The 26,408-nt window shown below is 44.8% G+C and overlaps 1 protein-coding gene across 2 annotated transcripts in view; it reads right to left on the reverse strand.

Annotated features, from left to right (window-relative positions):
* Positions 1 to 1,846: 1,846 nt before the first annotated feature.
* Positions 1,847 to 26,408, reverse strand: part of LOC311134656 (tumor protein p53-inducible protein 11-like) — an 88,141-nt gene continuing 63,579 nt past the window's right edge. The window contains exons 3-7 of one of the 2 annotated variants that reach the window (XM_084168402.1): positions 9,328 to 9,386; positions 9,125 to 9,173; positions 7,115 to 7,211; positions 5,772 to 5,873; positions 1,847 to 2,061 (exon numbers count right to left, since the gene is read on the reverse strand). In XM_084168402.1, coding sequence (XP_084024528.1) covers positions 1,925 to 2,061; positions 5,772 to 5,873; positions 7,115 to 7,211; positions 9,125 to 9,173; positions 9,328 to 9,386 — 444 coding nt within the window. In that variant the 3' untranslated portion in view covers positions 1,847 to 1,924. The remainder of the gene's footprint in view (positions 2,062 to 5,771; positions 5,874 to 7,114; positions 7,212 to 9,124; positions 9,174 to 9,327; positions 9,387 to 26,408) is intronic. The other variant, XM_084168401.1, reaches the window with a different exon arrangement.

Here is a 26,408-nt window from a genome sequence, read left to right on the forward strand (position 1 = left end):
AGATCAACTTTCAGTTTTAGATACAAAGGCAGCAGGTCTGATCATAGAAACAGAGTAACGTCGAACTTGAAAGGGAATGTCTGTTCTAGTAATTCCTTTTGAATGAGTCTGATGATATTTTACTGTACCGCTCAGCCTTAAAAAAAAAAACAGAGCGTCTTATACCTATAGCTGACATTCTGCTGGTTAAATGAACAGCTGACAGAAACAGATATACAGGTTTCACCTTAGTGCACAGGAGGAGTAAACACATACCCAACCAACCAACACCATAAAAATTCAGCAAAATCTTTAAAACCCTAAGTAGCAAACTCTTGGTCCTTGAGAATACAGTGTATTAAAAATGAAAACTACCGAAAAAGATCAGAGCACACTCAACACTGGATTTTGAACAACAAAAAACAAACAAATTCAAATGACTGTACATACTAATACACCATAGTGTTTCAAGTTACTCTGTACATCTTTGACCCATCCCCCAAAAAAAGCAACCCATTTCCTATACAGTGCACTACTTTTGATCAGGGCCCATACGGCTCTGGTCAGAGGTCGTGCACTGTATAGGGAACAGGGTGTTACTTGGGACGTACCCACTAAAGTCACGTGACTGGGAGGTAACGTACAAGAAAAACATTACTTCAAATGACTACACACTTGTTACACAAAACCACCCTACACACAATTAGCGTACAGTATTTGGAGGAGGACAACAATCTCTCAGTTCACTTTCACAATCAGACCTTTTCTCGTGTCCACACAGAGAACAGATGAGACCACCAGACCACCATGTGTTAACTGTTGGGGTTATTACAAACATCTGGAGTCTAATATACAGTAGTATGTGGCTGGATGCACCAAGCCCCTCCCACATCACAGCCCACATCCCTGGTAGGTCCCTCCCACATCACAACCACATCCCTGATAAACCCCTCCCACATCACAACCCTGATCAGAAAGGTGCAACATTACAGAACGTTCAGATATAAATGTAATGTATAGATCTGGCATGTAGAACTGTGAATGTCAGCTCTACACATTACATTTCTAACTGCAACATTGTGAACATTTCGCTTCACTCAATAAACCCCATCTCCATCAGGAAGTCCATATCTGGAAGCACCCACCTCTCCCCCAGACACGTTAACTCAGGCCGACCCTGTGGGCCGCCCTCCACTCAGATCTTCTTGGGAGTCCTCTCCCTTCCCCTCTCCCATTCCCTCAGACACCCTAACTCAGCCCAGCCCCACCCTGTGGACCTCCATCCCCTCCCCTCCCTCCTCTCAGATCTTCTTGGGTCGTCTTCTCCCCTCCCTCCCCTCAGATCTTCTTGGGTCGTCCCCTCCCCTCCCTCCTCTCAGATCTTCTTGGGTCGTCCCCTCCCCTCCCTCCTCTCAGATCTTCTTGGGTCATCCCCTCCCCCCCTCCTCTCAGATCTTCTTGGGTCGTCTTCTCCCCTCCATCCCCTCAGATCTTCTTGGGTCGTCCTCTCCTCTCCCCTCCTCTCCTCTCAGATCTTCTTGGGTCGTCCCCTCTCCCCTCCTCTCAGATCTTCTTGGGTTGTCCCCTCCCCTCCCTCCTCTCAAATCTTCTTGGGTCGTCCCCTCCCCTCCCTCCTCTCAAATCTTCTTGGGTCGTCCCCTCCCCTCTCAGATCTTCTTGGGTCGTCCCCTCCCCTCCCTCCCCTCAGATTTTCTTGGGTCGTCCCCTCCCCTCCCTCCCTCCCCTCTCAGATCTTCTTGGGTCGTCCCCTCCCCTCCCTCCCCTCAGATCTTCTTGGGTCGTCCCCTCCCCTCCCCTCCTCTCAGATCTTCTTGGGTCGTCCCCTCCCCTCCCTCCTCTCAGATCTTCTTGGGTCGTCCCCTCCCCTCCTCTCCTCTCCCCTCAGATCTTCTTGGGTCGTCCCCTCCCCTCCTCTCCCCTCCCCTCAGATCTTCTTGGGTCGTCCCCTCCCCAGGTGATAGTAGTAGAACAGAGTGACCAGGAGGAAGAGCACCCGGCTGAGGAGGAGGAGGATGGCAGCGTTGGGCAACGAGCCCATCTCCACCAGGGTGACCGACGTCACTGGAACAAGACAGGGTTGAGACAACAGTAAAACATATGTCTTTGGTCGTCCCACCCTGTCTCTCTGCCTCCCTCGCTCTCTCTCAATCTCTCCCTCGCTCTCTCTCTCTCATCCCTCTCTCAATCCCTCTCCCTCCCTCCCTCTCCCTCTCCCCCTCCCCCATAAAGAGACTGACTGACTGACTGATTGATTGATTGATTGATTGATAGATAATGGACGACACTCAGTCATGGAGATGTAATCCCTCATCTTTAATAACAATGAAGAGTGATGAGACTTTTCAACACTGGCAGCTGATCCAGACTCCAAACTGTGCTACTGCATCTCCAACACTAGAGGGAGCTGGTAGCGCATCCACAATCAAGATGGTGGGCAGATTGGATAGCATGAAATACATTTACATTTTAGTCATTTAGCAGACGCTCTTATCCAGAGCGACTTACAATTAGTGCATACATTTATTTATTTTTTCCCCGTGCGAATCGAACCCACAACCCTGGTGTTGCAAGCGCCATGCTCTACCAACTGAGCTACACGGGGCCCTAAAATACAGCAGTAAGGTTCATTGAATAATAATATATACAGTCGTGGCCAAAAATATTGCCACCCTTGCAGTTTTTTCAAGTAACTCACAATGTTCCCTAAAAACAAGTTGAAATTGACCAAAGTATTTGGTCTCCACAATTCTTTATTTCACTTTTAATATCACAGAACCTTCTGTTTTTAATTCAGAACTTAATATATCCATTTAAATCAGAAAATAAACAGAAATGGCATTGATAAAAGTATTGACACCCCAGACTTAATATTTGGTAGCACATCCTTTGGTCAAAATAACTGCAATCAAGCGCTTCCTATAGCCATCGATGAGCTTCCTGCACCTCTGTATTGGCAGTTTGGCCCACTCCTCTTGTGCAAACTGCTCAAGTTCTCCCAGATTTTAAGGGTTCCTTCTCCCAACTGCTGTTTTCAGATCTCTCCACGTTTTTAATGGGATTTAGATCTGGACTCATTGCTGGCCACTTCAGAACAGTCCAGGATTTTGTCTTGAACCATTTCTGGGTGCTTTTTGAAGTGTGTTTGGGGTCATTGTCCTGCTGGAAGACCCATGACCTTCAACGGAGACCCAGCTTTCCGACACTCGGTCTGACACTGCACACCAAAATGCCTTGGTATTCTCCTGATTTCATGATGCCATGCAGACATCACTGAACCGCTGCCATGTTTGAATGTGGGGAAGGTGTTGTTTTCTTTGAAGGCTTCATTTTGTTTTCCGTAAACAGAGATAAGTGTGCTTAACCAAAAAGCACCAATTTGGTCTCATCTGTCCACAGGACATTCTCCCAGAAGGATGTTGGCATGTTCAGGTGTGTTTTGGCAAATTGCAGTCGGGCTCTCTCATGTCTCTCTCTCTCAGCAGTGGGGTCCTCCTGGGTCTCCTACCATTTATCCCCCTTTCATTGAGTTGGCGACGGATGGTGTGAGTTGAAACTGTCGTACCTTGTGTCTGAAGGTTAGCTTGAATCTGTGAGGCAGTTGATCGAGGTGCTTTCTCCACCATTTCGAACAATCCTCCGCTCCATCAAGTTCTCTTGCGGCCACGTCCAGGGAGGTTGGCTACAGTGGCATGGGCCTTAAACGTCTTTATAACATTACGTACGGCGGAAACAGGAAGATCAAGGTCTCTGAAGATGGACTTGTAGCCTTGAGATTGTCCATACTTGGCTACAATCTTGTGTCTGACCTCTTCAGATAATTCTCTGGTTTTCTTTCTTTTCCCCATGCTCATTGTGGGACACACAGTGACACAAAACAGGAGAATGACTCCTTTTCTCTATTCGAACTGGTTGAATGAGGGATTTTTATATTGCAGGCACCTGCAACTCAGCACAGGTGAGTTCAATTCCAAAGTAAAAGGAGAATCACCTGCTTGAAATCAAATTATTTCTAACTACTTCTAGAAGGTGCCAATAATATTGTCCTGGCCATTTTACGATTATTCAGAGAGACAGAATAACAACAAAAACATTATTCAGAGAGACAGAATAACAACAAAAAAATCCAGAAGAACGCATGGCAAAATTTTTATAAATTGATTTGCATTTTAATGAGGGAAATAAGTATTTGACCCCCTCTCAATCAGAAAGATTTCTGGATCCCAGGTGTCTTTTATACAGGTAACGAGCTGAGATTAGGAGCACACTCTTAAAGGGAGTGCTCCTAATCTCAGCTTGTTACCAGTATAAAAGACACCTGTCCACAGAAGCAATCAATCAATCAGATTCCAAACTCTCCACCATGGCCAAGACCAAAGAGCTCTCCAAGGATGTCAGGGACAAGATTGTAGACCTACACAAGGCTGGAATGGGCTACAAGACCATCGCCAAGCAGTTTGGTGAGAAGGTGACAACAGTTGGTGTGATTATTCGCAAATGGAAGAAACACAAAAGAACTGTCAATCTCCCTCAGCCTGGGGCTCCATGCAAGATCTCACCTCGTGGAGTTGCAATGATCATGAGAACGGTGAGGAATCAGCCCAGAACTACACGGGAGGATCTTGTCAATGATCTCAAGGCAGCTGGGACCATAGTCACCAAGAAAACAATTGGTGACACACTACGCCGTGAAGGACTGAAATCCTGCAGCGCCCGCAAGGTCCCCCTGCTCAAGAAAGCACATATACATGCCCGTCTGAAGTTTGCCTATGAACATCTGAATGATTCAGAGGAGAACTTGGTGAAAGTGTGGTCAGATGAGACCAAAATCGAGCTCTTTGGCATCAACTCAACTCACCGTGTTTGGAGGAGGAGGAATGCTGCCTATGACCCCAAGAACACCATCCCCACCGTCAAACATAGAGGTGGAAACATTATGCTTTGGGGGTGTTTTTCTGCTAAGGGGACAGGACAACTTCACCGCATCAAAGGGACGATGGACGGGCCATGTACCGTCAAATCTTGGGTGAGAACCTCCTTCCCTCAGCCAGGGCATTGAAAATGGGTCGTGGATGGGTATTCCAGCATGACAATGACCCAAAACACACGGCCAAGGCAACAAAGGAGTGGCTCAAGAAGAAGCACATTAAGGTCCTGGAGTGGCCTAGCCAGTCTCCAGACCTTAATCCCATAGAAAATCTGTGGAGGGAGCTGAAGGTTCAAGTTGCCAAACGTCAGCCTCGAAACCTTAATGACTTGGAGATGATCTGCAAAGAGGAGTGGGACAAAATCCCTCCTGAGATGTGTGCAAACCTGGTGGCCAACTACAAGATCGTCTGACCTCGGTGATTGCCAACAAGGGTTTTGCCACCAAGTACTAAGTCATGTTTTGCAGAGGGGTCAAATACTTATTTCCCTCATTAAAATGCAAATCAATTTATAACATGTTTTACATGCATTTTTCTGGATTTTTGTTGTTGTTATTCTGTGTCTCACTGTTCAAATAAACCTACCATTAAAATTATAGACTGATCATGTCTTTGTCAGTGGGCAAACGTACAAAATCAGCAGGGGATCAAATACTTTTTTCCCTCACTGTACATATGTGGATACCAAAATATTTTTTGAATTTCAACAGTTTTCTGGAAGATATTGTGCATTATTTGAAAAAAAGTGCAAGGGTGGCAATATTTTTGGCCACGTCTGTAATAGGTGTGCAGCATAACCATGAACTGATATATTAAATACCAATATGAAGGAAGATGTGATCTCACCTAAAAACTGGACAGAAAAGTAGCATGCTTCACTGAGCAGAGTCCATTGAATGATGACCTTCTCTTGCGTATACACTCCATTCCACAAGATGAGGGACAGACCTGGAGGGGTCAGAGGTCATAGGTTATAGTTTAGTCCATTGAATGATGACCTTCTCTTGTGTGTACAGCCCATTCCACAAGATGAGGGACAGAACAGTGGGAGGAAACACCATGGGTCAGAGGTTAGGGGTCAAAGAGGTCACGGGAGAGGGGCCAAAGGTATGAAGACATTCCTATTCCAAATGTAAATAAAGCTGTAGGAACTCCACAAAAATGTACCCCATCTTCCTTCACTGGGCATTCTTCCTAATTCTTGTGTGTCTACATAAGCTATTTACAAAAACCTAATTTCTGGGCTCAAATCATAATGTTATCACCCATAATCTAGATAGTCAGGTCCAGGGACGGACTACCGCATTTGGGGTCCCGACCTCCAGGGTGTCTAATTTACTGCAATTCTACACTTTTTGCCATGGGAGATTGGGTTGTGGGCCTCCTAGAGAGAGCTCTCCATAACGATCTTAGTATTCCCAGGTTAACTTCAATATTTGTCCATAATGACCTTAGTATTCCCAGGTTCCAACAGTGAGATTTATGTTCATCTCACAGTAGACTTGTTATGTAAATCTTAGCGATCTCTCTCTCCCTCCTTCTGTCTATGGAGTCACAGTCACCTCAACCTTTTAAGAGAAACAGACCTAGATTCACTTTTGAGACAATTCCATTAGTTATACGGTGCCAGGCAAGCTCAATTATTCACAACTAAAGTATTTGAAAGAAAACAAATACTATTTGAACCCAGGACTGAACAGGACCACCGCCAACCCAACATTAAATGACTGACTGACTCACCAAACCTGACTGGCATGTTTCAAATTAATGCCATTATAATAATCAATTATCATCTCCAATCCAATTTCTGTGGCATGGAGGACAGAGGTCAGAGGACAACGGGGAGATGTCAGAGGGCAACGGGGAGATGTCAGAGGGGAGAATTTGTTGACAGATGCACCTGAAGGCCTCGATAGATGATGCATGAAGCATCCAAATACAGGGACATGTGGGAGGGACAGAGATGACACTAATATAGTGGCATGAATAGAGAACATCACAAGGAAGGGGAGGGAGGGAGGGAGGGAGGGAGGGAGGGAGGGAGGGTGTGACTTTGTGTTACAGTGTATATGTACCATATGCAGATGACATCCCAAGGAAGGAGCAGTGTGTGCGTACAGTATGTATGTATGTATGTATGTATGTATGTATGTGTGTATGTGTGTATGTATGTGTATGTGTATGCTCACTGAGCAGCGCTCCTCCATAGAGCCTGATGGAGATGCTGGGGTTGTTGATCTCTTCTTCAAACACCACCTCATAGAGCTGGTTGGGAAACACCAGGGCCTGCAGAGGAAGGAGACAACAACACTTATATACTACACAGCATGCACTATAGTGGGGGGGGGGGGGGGGGGGGGGCAGGTCCTCTCTAAATACAGTCAGGTCCTCTCTAAATACAGTCAGGTCCTCTCTAAATACAGTCAGGTCCTCTCTAAATACAGTCAGGTCCTCTCTAAATACAGTCAGTGCTTCTGAATGAAATATTACTACTACCTTTTTAAAGAGATAGTGCAGTGATGTCCCACTGAGATAGTGCAGTGATGTCCCACTGAGATAGTGCAGTGATGTCCCACTGAGATAGTGCAGTGATGTCCCACTGAGATAGTGCAGTGATGTCCCACTGAGATAGTGCAGTGATGTCCCACTGAGATAGTGCAGTGATGTCCCACTGAGATAGTGCAGTGATGTCCCACTGAGATAGTGCAGTGATGTCCCACTGAGATAGTGCAGTGATGTCCCACTGAGATAGTGCAGTGATGTCCCACTGAGATAGTGCAGTGATGTCCCACTGAGATAGTGCAGTGATGTCCCACTGAGATAGTGCAGTGATGTCCCACTGAGATAGTGCAGTGATGTCCCACTGAGATAGTGCAGTGATGTCCCACTGAGATAGTGCAGTGATGTCCCACTGAGATAGTGCAGTGATGTCCCATAGAGATAGTGTAGTGATGTCCCATAGAGATAATGCAGTGATGTCCCATAGAGATAATGCAGTGATGTCCCATAGAGATAATGCAGTGATGTCCCATAGAGATAGTGTAGTGATGTCCCATAGAGATAGTGTAGTGATGTCCCATAGAGATAGTGTAGTGACGTCCCATAGAGATAGTGTAGTGATGTCCCACTGAGATAGTGCAGTGATGTCCTATAGAGATAATGCAGTGATGTCCCATAGAGATAATGCAGTGATGTCCCATAGAGATAATGCAGTGATGTCCCATAGAGATAGTGTAGTGATGTCCCATAGAGATAATGTAGTGAGGACAGACTCTACTGTATTGGACTCTGTTCACTATAGAGAGAAAGAGTTCTCACTAACCCTAGTGAAAGTGTTTGTGTCTTTGTGGTGGTACAGTAGGGGAGAGTGGGGTAAGTTGAGCCAAAGGGGTAAGTTGAACCACCCTTGTTTCTAGGGAAACCATACACAAAATTAATCATTTGACCAAATAGTCTGTATAGGAAGAAACCACATAGAAAAAGTGGTAAGCAAGTTGGGTCCATAAAAAAAAACATTTTAAATAAGTATAATTTATTGTGGTAGCGGTTTCATGATGGTTGTATCTAAGCCAAAGTAGATCATTTAAAGATTGTGCTATACATCAGTTGGGGTTTCTATAAGATTCAATATGAGGTCATAAACCTTAGCATGAAAGTACATCCTTGTAGCTGTGTGGGCTAATATAGTCAAAATGTTTGCCTTGGGGGTAAGTCGAGCCAATGGTTGAGCCAACGTCAAGTTGAGCAAACGTAAGTGTTTTCTTCCCAGGCGTAACTCAAGTCATTATCTCTGGGATATGAAGTATCAACAGGGCCTGACCTATGTTAAAAGTGTTTTAAAAAGTACAAAAGTGTTTGTTAGGTGTTAAGCCTGTGTTAAAATATGCTTAAAATGATTAAAAGTCAAAAATTGCGATTGTGATGAACTGTGTTTGGGAAATAAAGATAGACATGGTTTTTAAAAAAGGTACTGGTAATATTTCATTCAGTACAGGACATTTGTAGGCGGCATAACTTACCCTTACATTTTTTTGGACCTGCTATGTTTTCAAAACTGTAATGTAACCATGAATTCTGAGTCTCACCTATAGTTCTAAACCGCTCCTAAAAGTTCTAAATGGCCAATATGACTCTATACATCAGAATCATCATTGCAGAAGTCTGAGCGTGGCTCGAACACAGGTCGTCAAGAGACTCACCATCAAGGCCATGACTGTGAAGGCTACCGCAGAGATGAGGATCCAGACCCTGTAAAGAGAGAGAGAGAGAGAGAGAGAGAGAGAGAGAGAGAGAGAGACAGAGAGAAAATTAGATAAGAGACTGATTTACCCAACTGCAATTAAAATAGATTGATCATCTAACAGTAAAATTAGATCACCAATTCTCTGGTGTGTTCTCTCACCTTAGACCAACAGGCTCTCGCACCTGATACTTGATGTCATTCCCCAGCATCTGACTGAGCTGTGAGGAAGGAGAGAGAATTAGAGACGAACGAGAGGATCATTATGACGTTTTCTAATTAGAGCTAGTAAAGGAGGAACCTGACAGAGATTAAGAGGAAGCAGACAACTTATTAAAAACACACACACACACAAACGGAAGCAGATACCCCATTAACAAGGTCTTGGATTAATCACAAACTATATTTAACAGAAAATCTCATTTAGCACAAATGAGCAATTAGCTCTTCATCATGGCACCCATACACACTACTCATATACACACACACACACACACACACACACCACTCATATACACACACACACACCTCATATACACACACACACACACACACACACACACACCACTCATATACACACACACACACACACACACACCACTCATATACACGCACACCACTCATATACACACACACACACACACACACACACCACTCATATACACACACACACACACCACTCATACTGTACACTGCCCTGTATGTCAGACAGGATGGAGCTTTACATTGTTAGTGCACAGGATAACCCCCGCGTCGCTACGGGATAACCCCCGCGTCGCTACGGGATAACCCCCGCGTCGCTACGGGATAACCCCTGCGTCGCTACGGGATAACCCCCGCGTCGCTACGGGATAACCCCCGCGTCGCTACGGGATAACCCCCGCGTCGCTACGGGATAACCCCCGCGTCGCTACGGGATAACCCCCGCGTCGCTACGGGATAACACCATAGGGTGCGACCTAGAAGTTTAACTCCCCACACTATATTGTTTCCCATGCTGGCTGAATAGAAGTCATTGTAGGCAGCCGTCAGTGAATTTCCTCCAGCTCGCCTCAAGGCCATTTCAATCTCCTGCAGCCAGGAGAGAGACACACACACACACACACACACACACACACACACACACACACACACACACACACCGCGCACACACACACCTTAAAAGACTGAGTCCTGCCTTCTTTACGCTGCCTTCATGTACATACAGTAACTACCTGAAATCCTCTGCACATTGATCTATCTGATACTAGTACTCCCATGACGGACCTGGTGAAAGCTATGATCCCGTATTGATGTGAATCAGTGTAGATGAAGAGGAGACAGGTTAAAAGAAGGGATGTTTAAGCCTTGAGACATGGATTGTGTATGTGTGCCATTCAGAGGGTGAATGGGCAAGACAAAATATTTAAAGTGCCTTTGAACGGGGTATGGTAGTAGGTGCCAGGCGCAAGGTTTGTGTGAAGAACTGCAACGCTGCTGGGTTTTTCACGCTCAACAGTTTCCCTGTGTGTATCAATAAATGGCCCAACACCCAAAGGACATCCAGCCAACTTGACACAGATGTGGGAAGGATTGGAGTTAACATGGGCCAGCGTTGCTGTGGAACGCTTTCGACACCTTGTAGTCCATGCCCAGACTAATTGAGGCTGTTCTGAAAGCAAAAGCGTTATGGTTTGGGGGGTGTTTCTAATGTTTTGTACACTCAGTGTATATCGCTCCATTCTTGTGTATCTTATTTTATTCCTCGTGTTACCATTTTATTTTTAAACTGCATCGTAAGCAAGCATTTCACCAGTTGTAGTCGGCTTTATTTGATTTTATTTGAGTCCTTGGAGTCCCGCACGGCCGTTTAATAGTTTAGCGCCAAGCCAAAAGACAAAACTAATTTAAATGTTGTGACCAAGTTATCAAGGCAAGTAGTGTTTCAGTAGAATGAAGGCCCCTGATCTTGGGTCTGTCCCTAATAGAACCCTATTCTCTTTATAGTGCACTACTTTAGACCACTACCTATAGGGATCTGGTCAAAAGTAGTGCACTATGTAGTGAATAGGGTGCCATTTGGAACAGAGACTTGGTATGGCCTCATTGGGCTGTATTGTTTGAAGGTGAGAAGGTGTGTTCAGAAGGTGTGTTCAGAAGGTGTGTTCAGACCTCAGTTCCATCTGGGTTTGTTTGTGTTGGTCTATTTGAGAAACTCCTGCAGCTTATGACTGAAGGAGAGAAAGTGAGAGAGAGAGAGAGAGAGAGAAAGAGTGAGAAAACAAAACCAAACGGGCCTACAGAAAGCACCAGAGAGCAACACAACACCAATAGAAAACAAAGCCAAATAATTAGGTGTGTGTGTATGTGTACAGTGTGTGTGTGTGTGTGTGTGTGTGTGTGTGTGTGTGTGTGTGTGTGTGTGTGTACAGAATTAGTTGAAGTCCTCCGCAGTCCATTCCATTCACCTAGATCTTATCAGTCCTTCACACTCCAGATCTAGAAGGAATTACTAGGTGAAAAGGAGTTGGGATGATCGCACAAACAGACCGGGTACTCAGGCTAAACCTGGAGAAATATGATCTACGCCGGTGGATAATAATCCTGGGATGAATCATTGTGGATGTTTAGGTTGCAGAATGCAGAGAGCAATCGGACGTTGACTTTTTTAACCAGACAGACCCACGGAACAGTAAAAAAAGGTCAAAAGAGCCTTTTTAGATTAGAAACATAAGTCATATCTTCTTTGACCTCAGATCTGCAAATTCTCTGTTTTTATTATCCTTACATTAGCCGTGGATGTGTCGTGGCCCAGTCACCCCGTCATAACCTAAACCATAAGAAAATGTCAACTCTCTCTCTCCCTCTCTCACCTCATCGAAGGCTAATGTATGGATAGTGTATACCAAAAAAATTTGCTTATTTGATGTTAAAAGTAGATCTTACTTCACATTGTGTTAGTGTAAAAAAAAAAAAAACATTCTTCATAGTCAGAAACAGATGATGAACTGGAGAGAGAGAGAGCGAGAGAGCGAGACCATCAAATGGATCATAAAATTCGACATACCAATTAGGATCTGGCTAAAAAAATACTTGAATCAATTATAGAACCTATTGCCCTTTATGGTCGAGAGCTTCTCTGCAGCCCACTGCTGCTTATCCAGTGAGAGAGAGAGAGCCTCAGTGAGCATAGCCTTGCTGTTGAGAGAGGCAGACCTGCCTTCATTTCGTAGGCAGACCTGCCAAATGTATGACCATATTAGAGACACACATTTCCTTCAGATTCCAAAACAAATCCAATTTCGATAAACTACCATATCTATTGGGTGAAATACCAGTGTGCTATCTAAGGCCTAAAAAGGCTCTTTGACCCTTTACTGTTCCATGGGTCTGTCTGGTTAAAAAGTCAACGTCCGATTGCTCTCTGCGTTCTGCAACCTAAAACATCCACATTGATTCATCCCAGGTTTATTATCCACCGGCGTAGATCATATTTCACCAGGGTTTAGCCTGAGTGTACGGTCTGTTTGTGCGATCAACCCATTATGTTCCTTTATTTTCCCTTCTGTACTTTAACTATTTGCACATCGTTATAACACTGTACATAGCCATAATATGACATTTGAAATGTTGTTATTCTTTTGGAACTAATATTTACTGTTCACTTTTAGTTTATTTCACTTTTGTTTATCCATTTAACTTGCTTTGGCAACGTAAACTTATGTTTCCCATGACAATAAAGCCCTTTGAATTGAGAGCATTCTAGACAGAGACAGGCAGAGACAGACAGAGACAGACAGACAGAGAAAGACAGAGACAGACAGAGACAGAGAGAGAATTAGAGACTCAGACAGATGTACAGTATGTATGTTTATTTATGTTTATTTAACTGTTGGGGTTGCACTGTACATTTCTGATTGCCGAGTGAGAGTATTAGAGACTCAGACAGAGACCATCACCAGTGAACCCTGTTCTGTTCTGGGCAGTTCGCAGCTTCAGTTTATTTTTCATTGTCCTGACAACCTCAAACCCTTCAAGTTCAAATGGGTAACATCACCTCACAGCTTCTGTCCTGTTCCCCTTTGGGCATATTGATTTTTGTCTGAAATAACAGACCTAATTTATCAACAGCCTTTTGCTCCATCCACTTACCTACCACTCTATGGGTGAACCTTGCATCCACTCCTCGCCTTCTCAAAACACATAGGAGGAGATGGTACAAGGTTCTTCCCATCACACATTCTCCTACAACTCATTTTCTAGAAGGCGGCAATGAGAGAGGCGTGTGCAACGCCAAGGAATCAAGGAAGTACAACTGAGATGCATCCGCCTAGGCACTTAATGTATGTAATACCTGGATCTAGACAGGGGGCATCATGGGAGAAGGTCACAGCACACATGGCGACCTTTAACTGTCTGCATAAAATAATGACATTAACATTTAATATGGTTGCCCAAGGCCTGTATAGAGCCTGGAGATGGCTCCAAGCAGAGAAACCCGTCAGAGCACTTGGTACCCAGACTCCCCACCATCAGAACCCCAGTGGAGGCAGAACCTAAGGGATCCTTCTCATTGACAAGCAGAAGAGGCAGAGCGACGAGATTTCATTTACAAAATATGTATATAAACTTTTCAATTTACATTACATCCTTGCCTTAGCTTTTGTTGTGGCTGGCAACATTCTTGCTCTTTAGCTCCAAATGTACCGTAAATATCAGTATCACAGTAACCACTGACTAGTAAGCTTGCAAACTATTCAAACAACGCGAGCAACTTTTCCTCCAAAACATATTAGCTACACTCTTGAATAATGCAACAATTAAAGGGTTTATTTTCTCATTCGTACACTCATTGAATGTAGCTTGCAAAACACAGCATATCAAACATGAGCTTCCCTTTCTTAAAGCTACGATGACAATTTCAGAATGTAACAGGCTGTTACTGCAATTTCCAAGTGTTTGTGTTTGCGCCCCGCAATTCGGGGTGTTCCTACATGTGCATCCATTGGTTCGAGATTGGGTCCTGCATGTGGCTTGTGTTTAAGTAGAACTTAATATTCTGTATTTCCCCTGATTGTCTATGCCATTAAAATGTGGGTCAAAAGGGAAATAAAAGTATAAAATCTGAGTTTTTCGTTTAGACTATGTCATTATTGCAGCATAATTAATGTGCAATGTTTTAGCTTAAAATGTATGTTTAATCTGTTGATGCGTTGGATAGCAGATAACAGATATACAGTGGGGAAAAAAAGTATTTAGTCAGCCACCAATTGTGCAAGTTCTCCCACTTAAAAAGATGAGAGAGGCCTGTAATTTTCATCATAGGTACACGTCAACTATGACAGACAAATTGAGAAAATAAAATCCAGAAAATCACATTGTAGGATTGTTAATGAATTTATTTGCAAATTATGGTGGAAAATAAGTATTTGGTCACCTACAAAACAAGCAAGATTTCTGGCTCTCACAGACCTGTAACTTCTTCTTTAAGAGGCTCCTCTGTCCTCCACTCGTTACCTGTATTAATGGCACCTGTTTGAACTTGTTATGAGTATAAAAGACACCTGTCCACAACCTCAAAATGTCACACTCCAAACTCCACTATGGCAAAGACCAAAGAGCTGTCAAAGGACACCAGAAACAACATTGTAGACCTGCACCAGGCTGGGAAGACTGAATCTGCAATAGGTAAGCAGCTTGGTTTGAAGAAATCAACTGTGGGAGCAATTATTAGGAAATGGAAGACATACAAGACCACTGATAATCTCCCTCGATCTGGGGCTCCACGCAAGATCTCACCCTGTGGGGTCAAAATGATCACAAGAACGGTGAGCAAAAATCCCAGAACCACACGGGGGGACCTAGTGAATGACCTGCAGAGAGCTGGGACCAAAGTAACAAAGCCTACCATCAGTAACACACTACGCCGCCAGGGACTCAAATCCTGCAGTGCAAGACGTGTCCCCCTGCTTAAGCCAGTACATGTCCAGGCCCGTCTGAAGTTTGCTAGAGTGCATTTGGATGATCCAGAAGAGGATTGGGAGAATGTCATATGGTCAGATGAAACCAAAATAGAACTTTTTGGTAAAAACTCAACTCGTCGTGTTTGGAGGACAAAGAATGCTGAGTTGCATCCAAAGAACACCATACCTACTGTGAAGCATGGGGGTGGAAACATCATGCTTTGGGGCTGTTTTTCTGCAAAGGGACCAGGACGACTGATCCGTGTAAAGGAAAAAGAATGAATGGGGCCATGTATCGTGAGATTTTGAGTGAAAACCTCCTTCCATCAGCAAGGGCATTGAAGATGAAACGTGGCTGGGTCTTTCAGCATGACAATGATCCCAAACACACCGCCCGGGCAATGAAGGAGTGGCTTCGTAAGAAGCATTTCAAGGTCCTGGAGTGGCCTAGCCAGTCTCCAGATCTCAACCCCATAGAAAATCTTTGGAGGGAGTTGAAAGTCTGTGTTGCCCAGCGACAGCCCCAAAACATCAATGCTCTAGAGGAGATCTGCATGGAGGAATGGGCCAAAATACCAGCAACAGTGTGTGAAAATCTTGTAAAGACTTACAGAAAACGTTTGACCTGTGTCATTGCCAACAAAGGGTATATAACAAAGTATTGAGAAACTTTTGTTATTGACCAAATACTTATTTTCCACCATAATTTGCAAATAAATTCATTAAAAATCCTACAATCTGATTTTCTGGAAAATGTTCTCATTTTGTCTGTCATGGTTGACGTGTACCTATGATGAAAATTACAGGCCTCTCTCATCTTTTTAAGTGGGAGAACTTGCACAATTGGTGGCTGACTAAATACTTTTTTCCCCCCACTGTACCAACCACCCCACCTCTCTCTCACATCTCTTTATCAAAGCTGGGAGGATGTAATAAATAAAGCCGCCCTCGCCGTAACGTTAACATAACTGCAGGAAAGCAGTGCTCGGCAGGCAGGGGCAAAGGACACGGTCTACCGATGTCCTAGCTAGCTAGCGGTGTTGCCCCCGCCCCTTCTTCTTCTGTGGGGTTAATCGGCGGTTGGCATCCATTACCTACTGGTCGCCCCCACCTCCCGCCTGTTTACCAGAGTCCTAACTTAAATATGGACCAATAGAAGTATGAAAAGGAGTTCCTGCAGATGCAGAAATGCCCATTATTTGTTAAAATATATATTTTTGCCTTTATTTAACCATGCAAGGCAGTTAAGAACAAACTCTTATTTACAATGACGGCCTGGCAAGAAGCAAAAGGCCTCCTGTGGGGAGGGGGGCTGGGATTAAAGGAATGCCCTGAATTGCGGTCCGCAATCACACCGGTCCGCAATCACACCCTTCTCGCAATTTCAGGTGAAAATTCAAGAAAACATGTCGTCTCAAATATAATTAAATTATCAATACATTTCAGCTGTTTAAAAAACAAAATCGCTCTGCTATTAGTATTTTTATGGTATGAATGTTGGGCTCAAAGAGACGATTCTGTTTACACTGCCCTTCTTAGAGGGGGGGGCAACTGTCGGGCACGTGTCGCGCACTACCTCGGGAGGTAGCGTTGTTCGAGACGTGAGAATTACGCAAGTTTACATTACAGTAATGTCTTTCGAGAATCGATACCTCTCCAGAATCTCTCGAAATTCTCAATGAGAATAGACCTCAAGATACAAACACACAACACACACACACAATCTAAATGGAGAAGAGAAGGCCTAAGTAGCTTCATGGCCGTCTATTTTGGGATGTTGATGATGTCCAAATCACTAAATAATAGAGGGAGGAAATGGGAAAAATAAGGAGTCCAAATTGCAGCGGAAAGGGAAAGATAAAAGAGCCTGTGTGTACAGACAGCCCTAGTCTCCACGCTCCAGCCAACCCAGACCACTGTATTTCACTGTCTAGTGAAACTGAAGCCTTTCCCCTGCCTGGCTGGCTCTGTCTGTGACAACTTTTGGAAAATCACTGGTCTTAACCTGACTGAGCTGGTAAAACTTTTAAAAGACATGCTCTGGAACTTTGGCGACTATTTTTTTTTTTAAACCTCCCACTCCCTGGATGCGTCACTGTGTAGTTCATACATGCATAATCTATGAGCAGAATTACGGTCTTACCGCAATGAGCCACGAAATCCATAGTTTGAAAACGACTGCTTTTCTGGAAGCTGTGCTGCGCCATTTTCCCCCAAATGGGTCAGCCCCCTAGCAATTCAAGTTTTAGCCAATGAGCGTCAGCCCCTCGCCATTTGAGTGATAGCTAGCAAGATGCACACACAGCAGAGCGAGAGCAATGACGTGGTGCACATATCTGCACACGCGTGACGTAGTACGCAATTTTCGGGGACCACTTTTGGCTCGTGAGCACTACTTTCAGAACTACCGGCTAAAAAGAATAGAAAAGTACCGGAGAATATCTTTAAGACAGGAGGTAGGCCTGGCTGCACACCAGAATCCTCACCTTGACAGGAGCCTCAGTGTTACCTGTGTTGTTATCTAACAGGATGACTTGATAACTTGCTTGAGAAATATATAACAAGAGTATAAACTCAAATCGCTGGCATAGGACTTAGCTGAGGAGGGGAGGAGAAGAAAGAGGAGGGGGAGAAAGAAGAGGAGGGGGGGGGAGAAAGAAGAGGAGGGGGGAGAAAGAAGAGGAGGGGAGGGGAGGAGTGGGGGGAGGGGAGGGGAGGAGGGAGGAGAAAGAGGAGGAGGAGGGAGAAAGAAGATGATGGGGAGGGGAGGAGGGGGAGAAAGAAGAGGAGGGGGGAGAAAGAAGAGGAGGGGGAGGAGAAAGAAGAGGGGGGGGGGGGGGGAGGAGAGGAGAGCTAGGACAGACAGGAAAAGGAAGAAATACACAGTAATGTGGGGAGAGAGGAGCATACGGTAATCCAAACTGTTATTGTCTAGCTTTGGCATCAATCACTCAGAGACAAAGCCAGGCTGCTTTCAGACAGATTGAGTTTAAATAATAATAAATATGACATCCACAGCCCTTGAGCTCTCTCTGTGCCATTACTACTCTCATTCACGGCTCCTCATCTCCCAGCCTTGGCAAACATACAGATGAACTTGATAACGACCATCCTAATACAACCCCAGTTGTAATGACATATCATTGTTCAGTTCATTCTGATCAAGTCAGTAGCCTACACTTACATCCTCCTGTATCGGTCTTCATGCTAGAACCATTGCACAGTATTCCCTCCAAGCACCAAAGGCTTCAGTGAGAGTGCTACAGCAGGCTAGATGTGGCTAAAGGCCTGAGGACAATCCCTGACACAAGTAATTGTTTGTTAAAAGAACACGGAAGGGCAGGAAAACAGAAAGGCAGCGGGTAACAGCCGGACGATTTCCTTCCTTTGTTTACAGGGACGAAGTGTGTGTGTGTGTGTTCGTTTGGATGTGTTGGTGTGTGTCGGTGTGCGTATGTCCTGAGACGAAACTTCCCTCCACACCAACCTCCCGCTCTCTTTTTCTAATATGATTGTGATCTCCCAGCGGTATTGTTGTCTGAGCTGAGTCTGATGAGGTACTTATGGCAACTCAACTGAAACAAAAACAACACCATTTCATATTTTTGTGTTTGCCATTCAATAGATAAAGCAATTACTTGTAATTCCAATAACATTTAATTTTCTCCTCAGGGGAGTTGGAAAATTAACGCTGCAGATGAGCAGAAAATTGCCTTCAGGAACTAATTATTTCTTATAAGTGACATTATTATACTGTATTAGCTGATAATCAGCCCGCTCCTCCGCACACTACACTGGCTTCTAGTCGAAGCTCGCATTCATTACAAGACCATGGTACTTGCCTACGGAGCAGTAAGAGGAACTGCCCCTCCTTACCTTGAGGCTATGCTGGCACCATCCCTACGGTGAAGCATGGTGGTGGCAGCATCATGCTGTGGGATGTTTTTCAGCGGCAGGGACTGGGAGACTAGTCAGGATCGAGGGAAAGATGAATAGAGCAAAGTACAGAGAGATCCTTGATGAAAACCTGCTCCAGAGCGCTCAGGACATCAGACTGGGGCGAAGGTTCACCTTCCAACAGGACAACGACCCTAAGCACACAGCCAAGACAACACAGGAGTGGCTTCGGGACAAGTCTCTGAATGTCCTTGATTTGAACCCGATCGAACATCTCTGGATAGACCTGAAAATAGCTGTGCAGCAACGCTCTCCATCCAACCTGACAGAGCTTGAGAGGATCTGCAGAGAAGAATGGGAGAAACTCCCCAAATACAGGTGTGCCAAGCTTGCAGCGTCATACCCAAGAAGACTTGAGGCTGTAATCCAATGGCACGTTGTGTTTGCTAATCCAAGTTTATCATTTTAAAAGGCTAATTGACAAACACATTAGAGTGTCTAGTTTGAGAAACAGATGCCTCACAGGTCCTCAACTGGCAGCTTCATTAAATAGTACCCGCAAAACACCAGTCTCAACGTCAACAGTGAAGAGGCGACTCCGGGATGCTGACACAGGCAGAGTTGCAAAGGAAAAATCCAGTGTCTGTGTTCTTTTGCCCATCTTACATTTACATTTTACATTTTAGTCATTTAGCAGACGCTCTTATCCAGAGCGACTTACAGGAGCAATTAGGGTTAAGTGCCTTGCTCAAGGGCACATTAACGTCATTTAGCAGACGCTCTTAGCCAGAGCGACTCACAAATTGGTGCGTTCACCCTATAGCCAGTGGGATAACCACTTTACAATTTGGGGGGGGGGGGGGGGGGGGGGGTTAGAAGGAATACTTTATCCTATCCCAGGTATTCCTTAAAGAGGTGGGGTTTCAAATGTCTCCGGAAGGTGGTGAGTGACTCCGCTGTCCTGGCGTCGTGAGGGAGCTTGTTCCACCATTGGGGTGCCAGAGCAGCGAACAGTTTTGACTGGACTGAGCGGGAGCTATGCTTCCGCAGAGGAAGGGGAGCCAGCAGGCCAGAGGTGGATGAACGCAATGCCCTCGTTTGGGTGTAGGGACTGATCAGAGCCCAAAGGTACAGAGGTGCCGTTCCCCTCACTGCTCCATAGGCAAGCACGATGGTCTTGTAGCGGATGCGAGCTTCAACTGGAAGCCAGTGGAGTGTGCGGAGGAGGGGGGTGACGTGAGAGAACTTGGGAAGGTTGAACACCAGACGGGCTGCGGCATTCTGGATGAGTTGTAGGGGTTTAATGGCACAGGCAGGGAGGCCAGCCAACAGCGAGTTGCAGTAGTCCAGGCGGGAGATGACAAGTGCCTGGATTAGGACCTGTGCCGCTTCCTGTGTAAGGCAGGGTCGTACTCTCCGAATGTTGTAGAGCATGAACCTGCAGGAGCGGGTCACCGCCTTGATGTTGGCGGAGAACGACAGGGTGTTGTCCAGGGTCACGCCTAGGCTCTTCGCACTCTGGGAGGAGGACACAGCGGAGTTGTCAACCGTGATGGCGAGATCATGGAACGGGCAGTACTTCCCCGGGAGGAAGAGCAGCTCCGTCTTGCCAGGGTTCAGCTTGAGGTGGTGATCCGTCATCCATACGGCAATTGTGGGTCTTAATCTTTTATTTTTTTATCTTTTATTTTTATTGGCCAGTCTGAGATATGGCTTTTTCTTTGCATCTCTGCCTAGAAGGTCAACATCCCGGAGTCGCCTCTTCACTGTTGACGTTGAGACGGGTGTTTTGCGGGTACTATTTAATGAAGCTGCCAGTTGAGGACCTGTGAGGCGCCTGTTTCTCAAACTAGACACTAATGTATTTGTCCTCTTGCTCAGTTGTGCACCGGGGCCTCCCACTCCTCTTACTATGCTGGTTAGAGCCAGTTTGCGCTGTTCTGTTAAGGGAGTAGTACACAGATCTTCAGTTTCTTGCCAATTTCTCGCATGGAATAGCCTTCATTTCTCAGAACCAGAATAGACTGACGAGTTTCAGAAGAAAGTTATTTGTTTCTTGCCATTTTCAGCCTGTAATCGAACCCACAATTGCTGATGCTCCAGATACACAACTAGTCTCAAGAAGACCAGTTTTATTGCTTCTTTAAAATCAGCACAACAGTTTTCAGCTGTGCTAACATAGTTGCAAAAAGGGTTTTCTAATGATCAATTAGCCTTTTAAAATTAAAAACTTGGATTAGCAAACACAACGTGGCATTGGAACACAGGACTGATTGTTGCTGATAATGGGCCTCTGTACGCCTATGTAGATATTCCATTTTTTTTATTATCAGCCGTTTCCAGCTACAATAGCCATTTACAACATTAACAATGTCTACACTGTATTTCTGATCAATTTGATGTTATTTTAATGGACAAAAAAATTGCTTTTCTTTTGGAAACAAGGACATTTCTAAGTGACCCCAAGCTTTTGAACGGTAGTGTATGTAAAGGTGATTTCCGTTTTTTATGTTTAATAAATTTGCAAAAAATGTCTAAAAACCTGTTTTTGCTTTGTCATGATGAGGTATTGTGTGTAGATTAATGAGGGGGCGGGGGGGGGGGACAATGTAATTTATTTTAGAATAAGGCTGTAACATAACAAAAATTTGGAAAAAATCAAGGGGTCTGAATACTTTCCAGATGCAGTGTACACAGTCATTGAACACTGGTCACTTTAATAATGTTTACATACTGTTTCACCCACTGTATGTGTAAGTACCTTCAGAAAGTATTCACGCCCTTTGACCTTTTCCACATTTTGTTGTATTACAGCCCGAATTAAAAATTGATTAAATTGAGATTTTTTTTTGTCACTGGGCTACCCCATAACGTCAAAGTGGATTTTTTTCTTTATTTTTTTATTAATAATTACAAATGAAAATACATTTCTTTAGTCAACCCCTTTGTTAGGGCAAGCCAAAATAAGTTCAGGAGTAAAAATGTGCTTAACACGTCACATAAGTTGCATGGGACTCACTCTGTGTTCAATAATAGTGTTTAACATGATTTTTACTACCTCATCTCTGTACCCCACACATACAGATAATTGTAAGGTCCCTCAGTTGAGCAGTGAGTTTCAAACACAGATTCAACCACAAAAGACCAAGGAGGTTTTCCAATGCCTCCCAAAAGAAGGGCAGCTATTGGTAGCAGACATTGAATATCCCTTTGAGCATGGTGAAGTTATTAATTACACTTTGGATGGCGTATCAATACACCCAGTCACTACAAAAGATACAGGCACCGTTCCTAACTCAGTTGCCAGAGAGGAAGGAAACCGCTCAGGGATTTCCCCACGGGGCCAATGGGGACTTTGAAACAGTTACGGAGTTTAATGGCTGTGATAGGAGAAAACTGAGGATGTGGGTGTGAATAAAGTGATGGAATAGTTCTTTGTCAAATCTGTGACTATTTAAAAATAGGGAGAAGTAAACAGTTACCTGTGTGAAACATGCAGAGACTCAACCAGGGACACTACATAAAGGCCAGAAGATATACATGACATGTATCTGCAGTAGGCCTACATGTCTCCCTTGTGTTTATGTAGAGGATAGCTGAGTGCTTCGCTTCCTGAGACCTACAAGTACTGTCGTCATGGATACAGAAATGGCCTTGGCTTTTCTGGGTCGGGTGATATTGACGGTGCTCCTCAAGTACTTTGTGTTACGTGCTGAGGGTTGTGAGTTTATATGTCGTGTTCACGGGCATGATTTCCACTCGGTCACAGTCAGACAGTCAATACCACCGACCCAGAAAAGCCAAGGCCATTTCTGTATCCATGACGACAGACAAGACGACAGTCAGACAGAAGACTTAGCCAGGACCACTACTCTATAGTATGGGTGAGTGACTGTGGCTGTAGGTGCAACTCCCATATGTGCCTCCATCACTAAGCCCCCTGGGTTAGAGACTAAACAACTAGTTAAGAACAGAGACTAAACAACTCGTTTTAGGCTGGGTTTCTGTACAAGCAGTTAGGCTGGGTTTCTGTATAGCACTTTGTGACATCTGCTGATGTAAAAAAAAGAGGGCTTTATAAATACATTTCATTGATTGTTAAGAACAGAGACTAAACAGCTAGTTAAGAACATCTGCATTATTCTACAGTATGTCATAGTGGAGAGAGAGAGAGTGACTATGAATGTATATGTTTCCCCTCTATCTCCAGGAGAACTGAGTGACCGTGTTGTGCATCTCCAGGAGAACTGAGTGACTGTGTTGTGCATCTCCAGGAGAACTGAGTGACTGTGTTGTGCATCTCCAGGAGAACTGAGTGACCGTGTTGTGCATCTCCAGGAGAACTGAGTGACTGTGTTGTGCATCTCCAGGAGAACTGAGTGACTGTGTTGTGCATCTCCAGGAGAACTGAGTGACTGTGTTGTGCATCTCCAGGAGAACTGAGTGACTGTGTTGTGCATCTCCAGGAGAACTGAGTGACTGTGTTGTGCATCTCCAGGAGAACTGAGTGACTGTGTTGTGCATCTCCAGGAGAACTGAGTGACTGTGTTGTGCATCTCCAGGAGAACTGAATGACTGTGTTGTGCATCTCCAGGAGAACTGAGTGACTGTGTTGTGCATCTCCAGGAGAACTGAGTGACTGTGTTGTGCATCTCCAGGAGAACTGAGTGACTGTGTTGTGCATCTCCAGGAGAACTGAGTGACTGTGTTGTGCATCTCCAGGAGAACTGAGTGACTGTGTTGTGCATCTCCAGGAGAACTGAGTGACTCAATCAATCAATCAATTTTATTTTATATAGCCCTTCGTACATCAGCTAATATCTCGAAGTGCTGTACAGAAACCCAGCCTAAAACCCCAAACAGCTAGTAATGCAGGTGTAGAAGCACGGTGGCTAGGAAAAACTCCCTAGAAAGGCCAAAACCTAGGAAGAAACCTAGAGAGGAACCAGGCTATGAGGGGTGGCCAGTCCTCTTCTGGCTGTGCCGGGTGGAGATTATAACAGAGCCATGCCAAGATGTTCAAAAATGTTCATAAGTGACAAGCATGGTCAAATAATAATCAGGAATAAATCTCAGTTGGCTTTTCATAGCCGATCATTAAGAGTTGAAAACAGCAGGTCTGGGACAGGTAGGGGACTGTGTTGTGCATCTCCAGGAGAACTGAGTGACTGTGTTGTGCATCTCCAGGAGAACTGAGTGACTGTGTTGTGCATCTCCAGGAGAACTGAGTGACTGTGTTGTGCATCTCCAGGAGAACTGAGTGACTGTGTTGTGCATCTCCAGGAGAACTGAGTGACTGTGTTGTGCATCTCCAGGAGAACTGAGTGACTGTGTTGTGCATCTCCAGGAGAACTGAGTGACTGTGTTGTGCATCTCCAGGAGAACTGAGTGACTGTGTTGTGCATCTCCAGGAGAACTGAGTGACTGTGTTGTGCATCTCCAGGAGAACTGAGTGACTGTGTTGTGCATCTCCAGGAGAACTGAGTGACTGTGTTGTGCATCTCCAGGAGAACTGAGTGACTGTGTTGTGCATCTCCAGGAGAACTGAGTGACTGTGTTGTGCATCTCCAGGAGAACTGAGTGACTGTGTTGTGCATCTCCAGGAGAACTGAGTGACTGTGTTGTGCATCTCCAGGAGAACTGAGTGACTGTGTTGTGCATCTCCAGGAGAACTGAGTGACTGTGTTGTGCATCTCCAGGAGAACTGAGTGACTGTGTTGTGCATCTACAGGAGAACTGAGTGACTGTTTTGTGCATCTCCAGGAGAACTGAGTGACCGTTTTGTGCATCTCTAATATCTGTCTCTCTCACTAAGCCTCTGTGTCAAAGACTTAAGACAGACGGATCACAGTGGCAGATGTCCTCAGCTCCATCCCTGCTAAAACCTTAACACTGGGGAGTTGCCTACTTACCAAAGCATTTACACTCAGGAGGCAGGGAGGGATGAGAGCGGGAGAGAGAAAGATGTGGATGGGGCTAACCTTTACCCCCCCCCCCCCACACACACACACACACACACAAAGCCTGCTCTGCTCGGTCTCCTTGTGTGTGATTAGTATTTCAGCTCTGAGATCAGACTGTGGTGTGTGTCTAATGCTATTTGATGAAATAAAAAAAAAGCATCATCCTGTTCTTATGAGTCCAACAAATGTGTGCTTAAACGTATCCATAAGGGCATCTCTGTCGGTGTTTACACAGGCAGCTCAATCTGGTGACCAATCACATCAGATCTTTTCAAATCAGATCTTTTTCAGAGATTGTGCAAAATACAAATTTTCAGAATTGGGCTGCCTGTGTAAACAGCCTCTGTTTCTTTTTATATGTTACATCAGTGGGTGTGTTCATGTGTTCAAGTGTGTAGGCTGGCATGTGAGAATGCATGTGTGCATGCATCATGTGTGAGGGATGGGAAGAGTGAGGAGAGAGAGGGAATGTGAGGGATGGGAAGAGTGAGGAGAGGGAGGGAACGTGAGGGATGGGAAGAGTGAGGAGAGAGAGGGAACGTGAGGGATGGGAAGAGTGAGGAGAGAGAGGGAACGTGAGGGATGGGAAGAGTGAGGAGAGAGGGAATGTGAGGGATGGGAAGAGTGAGGAGAGAGAGGGAACGTGAGAGGAGGAGAGAGACGGAACGTGAGGGATGGGAAGAGTGAGGAGAGAGAGAGAATGTGAGGGGAGGAGAGAGTGAGGAGAGAGATGGAACGTGAGGTGAGGAGAGAGATGGAACGTGAGGGGAAGGGAAGAGTGAGGAGAGAAAGAGGATCTCAGAGGACTGAGCTGAAGCATCTCAGCAGGCAGGAAAATATATATTACTGTACTTTTCTAAGTGATCCACATTCATTGGATTGTATAGAGGATTACAGTAAACACAATAGAACAAAGACAGATGGGCCAATGGATTGTGATAGGGGATGACAGTAAACAGAATAGAACAAATACAGAGATGGGTCAATGGATTGATTGCCAAGGCAATATGAAAGACAGAGTGAGAGCATGCAATCATTCAGTGCATTGTGCTGCAATAAGCAAGTAATCAAGAAACCAATATTACCTAAAACGTGAAAGCGCTATAGATTATCTTAATGAACAAATAGTTAATTAGGAATGATTACCTTCACAATAGCGTGCCAGTTTGATTGAGCTGTCATGTTGCATGGGTAATCATCAATGAATGCAGTTAAAAGAAATACAGTATCTCCATTCAGTCCACATGCACGCTACTTATTATGGATTCAACAAAGGTAGAATCTTTATCCAGTCAATGCTTGCACAAAGCCAATGATTCATTCACCATGATGAAGAATGAGCAAATGCACACCTTTTCTGTATATTTGGGAAATAAATGATACTGACCTTTGACCTATGCACCTCTCCATCCTAGTCCTCTCCTACGACCCACAGTACCTT

The sequence above is a fragment of the Coregonus lavaretus genome, assembly GCF_964263955.1.
Source record: "Coregonus lavaretus genome assembly, chromosome: 9".
NCBI lineage: Eukaryota > Metazoa > Chordata > Actinopteri > Salmoniformes > Salmonidae > Coregonus > Coregonus lavaretus.